Source organism: Oryx dammah, unplaced genomic scaffold (genome assembly GCF_014754425.2).
Source record: "Oryx dammah isolate SB20612 unplaced genomic scaffold, SCBI_Odam_1.1 HiC_scaffold_11226, whole genome shotgun sequence".
NCBI classification, from domain to species: domain Eukaryota; kingdom Metazoa; phylum Chordata; class Mammalia; order Artiodactyla; family Bovidae; genus Oryx; species Oryx dammah.
Window position 1 is genome coordinate 28,588 of NW_024080619.1, and position 4,754 is coordinate 33,341.

Here is a 4,754-nt window from a genome sequence, read left to right on the forward strand (position 1 = left end):
AGCACTTGACCCATATATATATATATATTTTTAATGTGCTTTTATTATAGCAATAATGCACTTTTGGAGGAAAGTTTGGAAAAAACAAAAACAATAAAATACAATTCAAATCACCATAATCCTACAAGTCAGATAAAAATATGCTAGTTAATATTTTGTTGAATTTATTTCTAGGCCTTTTTCTTATATATATATATATATATATATATATATATATATATAATATAGATGTTCACATATTATGGATAGGTATTTGTACAAAATGGTAATCATACTGTATTATATAAACTACTTTAGATGTGCTTTCTCCACATTATATGGTATAATTCCCCGTAATAAATACATTTTGAAAATACAGCTCTCTAATTTTCCATCACCTGGAACTCTCTTTCACCACTAAAAAGTAGGTCCAACAGTCTTTTTTTGTGCCAGCAGCATCTGGAGCAGACATGCTGTGAGAAACTCCCAAGCCACAGAGTCCTGGGGCCACAACCCTGGGTCTCTTCCTCTGTGCAGCCACCACACCCAGCAAAGATGGGGCCTGGCCCTGGAGGAACTAGTGAGGGATGGTGGTGGTGAATTTTCTGTCTATAGCTAGGCTGTGGTACCCACACTTTAGCCAAACACCAGTCCAGATGGTGCTGTGAAGGTATTTTTCAGATGTGACTGACATTTAAATCAGTATGTCTGAAGTAAAGCAGATGACTCTCCCCCAAACAGTATGGGTGGGCCTCATGCAATCAGTTGAAGGCCTCAAGACAGACAGACTAGGGTTTCGTGAGGGAAAGAATTCTGCCTTCAGAACAGTCTTTGGACTCAAGCTTCAACATCAACTCTCCCTGGGGCTCCAGGCTACTGGCCTGTCCTGCAGCTATCAGACTTGTCAGCCCCCACAATGGCAGAGCCAGTCCTGTATAATGAATCGTTTTCTGTGTACACAAATGCACATCCAACGGCTTCTATTCCTCTGAAGAACTCTTAATACAGGGACCATATGGTATCTGCCACCAATTACTCCACTGCCACTGCAGTAAGAATATGGCAACCAATGGCTTTGACTATTCCAATAAAACTTTACTCATAAAACCAGGTAGTGGGCTGGATTAGAACCAAGGGTTTTGCTAACCTCTTGTCTCCTGACAAACAGGTACCTAGTATAGAAAAGGCACTGTGAGTAATAAAGTATCATTTAAAAAAATCTGTAAAATGAAAGTGAGCAAATAAGCAAATGCATCATGGAGACTGAGCGATACACTCACTGGCTCTGGGGCTGGCAGGCAGTGTGATGTGGGAGTGGAGGCGCTGAAGACAGGAATTTTTCCACTGTCTTTGATGCCCACGGTCTTGACAGTGGTCTGACAAGGGTATCTGACCCGAAGATATATCACCTAGCATCTCAGGGAATCATCCAAGGGAAGAAAAGAAAAACTGTGGGGAAGGGATTATGCCCTATTCACTCACCAACCTGTCTCAGGGGACAGTTTAGCTTTTTAGGCGACATCTGACAACTCCCAGGAACTAGCTGGAGGCAGCAGTACAAAAACTAGGATTTATTTTACTCGAAGAAAATGTCCAGGAGTCACACAGGTGGGCCCACGAGAAGCCCTGGCAGCAAAGGCCTGGAAAGACCACGCACAGCCGTCCATGGTGGGGAGGGCGGCCCCGGGCCCAAGGCCACACCTGAGGAAGACCAGAGGAGGCGCAGGCTGTGCCTGCAGAGGAGCTGCCCCATGCTGACCCCGGGGAAGGGCCACGACACGAAGCCCTGCTCCCTCCCAACGGGACACCTGGGGTGCCAGTTCCCCGGGTTGACAGCTCCCCTCTCACACGTACTCCCCACAGTCGGAGATGATCACCTTCTGCTTGGGCTTCCCGTCCTTGCTGCCCTGGGCCTTTGTGGGCCAAACAGAAAAGGAGGAATCAGGGGAGGGAGGGTGGAGAGTAAGAGTGGCTCAGGGATACCCGCCCCTCTGCCCACCCCCCACCCCCCCCAACAGCAGCTTGCTGTCTCTCTCCAGGCCCCGACTCAGCTCTCCCACATTCATGGCTGCGCCCCAGGGGCCCTGGCAGCCACCCACCTCAATCTGCCGCAAGACGTCCAGGCCATCCGTGATCTCCCCAAACACTACATGCTTGCCGTCCAGCCAATCCGTCTTGTCACACGTCAGGAAGAACTGGGAGCCATTGGTGTTTGGGCCGGAGTTGGCCATGGAGAGCAGGCCTGGGGGAGAGAAGCGCCCATCAGCTCTCCCGACCCGGCTGCTGGTCCTGGGCGTGGAGGAGGGAGTGCAGATGCTGCCTCTGCACCTGCAGATGGGAGGGCGAATGGACGAGGAGCAGGAGCTGACTATGGGCCGGGTGGAGAAGAGTGCCTTCAGGGGAGCAGTCTGTCTAGAGGGGGACCGAGAGAACCAAAGGCAGGGAGCCCGGATAACTTTATCAAGAAGTTTCGGTTAAAAAGGGGACCAGAGGCATGGGTGATAGCTGAGGGGGGACATGAGTCAAAGAAAAGATCGACACCGTGTGCTTTTGTGCTGAGCGAGCAGAGCAGGGGACAGGCATTACACGAGGCAGCGGCAGGGCACGAGTGCAGAACCAGGTTCCGAAGGGCGAGGGGTGGGGAGGGTCCGGGTCACTAGCAGAGGGGAGGTGGCTCAGCCCCTGCCCTTGGGGGGAAGTCGGTGCAGGCAGGTGTGGACAGATGCGGGAGGCCAAGCATCAGCTGGGGCAGAGGGTGATGTGGAGGTTTTGGGAGTGAGGCGGCAACTGCCGTCTCTGACCAGGACTGAGCATGAACTAGGGAGCTCTGTCTAGTGTGGCTGCCGAGGGCCTCCTAAAGAACTGCAGTCTTAAATATCAGTACAGTTCTGTATTTTTTTCTAGTTGCTGGGGAACCAACCACTGAAATTTTTTACTAGAGTCTGACAGACAGGCAGGCAGCGGGGTTGAGGGAAGAAGAGCGGGCTTACAGTGGCTGACCACAAAATTTAAGCTACGCCCACAGTTGTGGACCCTGTGATGGAAACAGGCTCGTTCCACTCCAGCCAGGCCAAACGCCTCCCCGCTATTCCCTGGGTGGGGGTCTCGAGGAGACCAGAAGCACAGCCTGTCACCCCCCTGCACAGCCATCCTGCCCCAGCCCAGCCCGCCGACCATCACCCACCAGCCGATCCCACCTGGTCCCGTGTGTTTGAGGATAAAGTTTTCATCGTCAAACTTCTTCCCGTAGATGGACTTGCCCCCGGTGCCGTTGTGGTTGGTGAAGTCACCGCCCTGGCACATGAACTGGGGGATGATGCGGTGGAAGCTGCTGCCCTTGAAGCCAAAGCCCTTCTCATGGGTGCACAGGCAGCGGAAGTTCTCTGGGAGAAAGGAAAAGGCGCCTGATTAAAAAACAAACCAATGGGGGGATTCCTTGGTGATCCAGTGGTTAAGATTCCATGCTTCCAAGGAAGGAGCACAGGTTCAATCCCTGGTTGGGGAACTGAGATTCCACATGCCTCAGGGGCATGGTCAAAAAACGAGATCTCCAACTAGACTCTGAAAAACTATGCTATATTTGTTTAATGTTCGTATTTTCATTTCAAAATATGACATGTTCATTATAAACCTTTGAGATACTGATTATCTTGAAGGATTAGAAAGGATTCTAGCTAAAGAAGGCGTGAAAACATGCATTCTAGATCTGCTCCACCCTAAACTGGTGGTAAAGCAATTTTTAAAAAGAAAGACCAAACAAGATCTTAGAGAAAAAGACAGGTCAAGTCTTTGTGACTTTGCACTTGGCAATATCTTAACTGCAACTCTGAAAGTATAAGTAACAAAAAATTGGCAAATAAGACTTCATCAAAATGAAAAACTTTTGAACATCAAAGGACACTCTCAACAAAATGAAAAGGCAACTTAGGGAATGGAAGAAAACATTTGCAAATCACATCTCGAGTGTTTAATATCCAAAATATACAATGAACGCCTACAAATCAACAACAAAAAACCAACCTAGTAAGTAAATACACAAAAGACTTTCACAGACATTTCCTCAAAGAAGATACACAAATGGCCCCTACCCTTAAGCACATGAAAAGATGCTTCACATCGTTAGCGATTAGGGGAATACAAATCAAAAACACAATGAGATCCCACTTCCCAACTACCAGGATGGCTATGATAAACAGAAAACAAGTGAGGATGTAAAGAAACTAGAATGCTTATACATTGCTTATGAGAATGGAAAGTGGTGCAGCCCCTGCAGAAAGTAAGTTGGTAGTTCCTCAGAAAGTCAAACTAGAATTACCATATAACCCAGCATTTCCAGTCTTAGAGAGGCACCCAAAATAACTGAAAACAGGGATTTAAATACTTATTTGTACACAAATGTTCACAGTATCATTATTCATAATAACTGGAAAGTGGAACCAGTGTTCAAGTGTCCATCAACAAATGAGTAGAGAAACAAACTGTGGACTATCCAGACAATGGAATATTAGCCAGCCATACTGATACCTAACTGAGCCCTGAAAATACAATGCTAAGTGAAATAAGTCAGACATCAAAGGACAACTACTGTTATGACTCCATGTATATGAAATGTCTAGAATAGTAAATTCAGAGAGATAGAAAGTAGGTTAACCATTACCAGAGGCTGGGAGTAGACAAGAAAGGGGAGTGACTGTTTAACGAGTCCTGAATTTCTATTGGGCTTCCCTGGTAGCTCAGCTGGTAAAGAATCCACCTGCAATGCAGGAGACTCCAGT

At 47.6% G+C, this 4,754-nt stretch overlaps 1 protein-coding gene across 1 annotated transcript; it reads right to left on the reverse strand.

Moving 5' to 3' along the window:
- Nucleotides 1-208: 208 nt before the first annotated feature.
- Nucleotides 209-3,385, reverse strand: LOC120861079 (peptidyl-prolyl cis-trans isomerase E-like). The gene is made up of 3 exons (XM_040236744.1): nt 3,177-3,385; nt 2,079-2,221; nt 209-1,892 (listed from the first exon to the last, which is right to left on the reverse strand). The coding sequence occupies exons 1-3, from the start codon at nt 3,280-3,282 to the stop codon at nt 1,824-1,826; spliced, it is 318 nt and encodes a 105-aa protein (XP_040092678.1). The 5' UTR covers nt 3,283-3,385; the 3' UTR covers nt 209-1,823.
- Between the last annotated feature and the right edge of the window lie 1,369 nt (nt 3,386-4,754).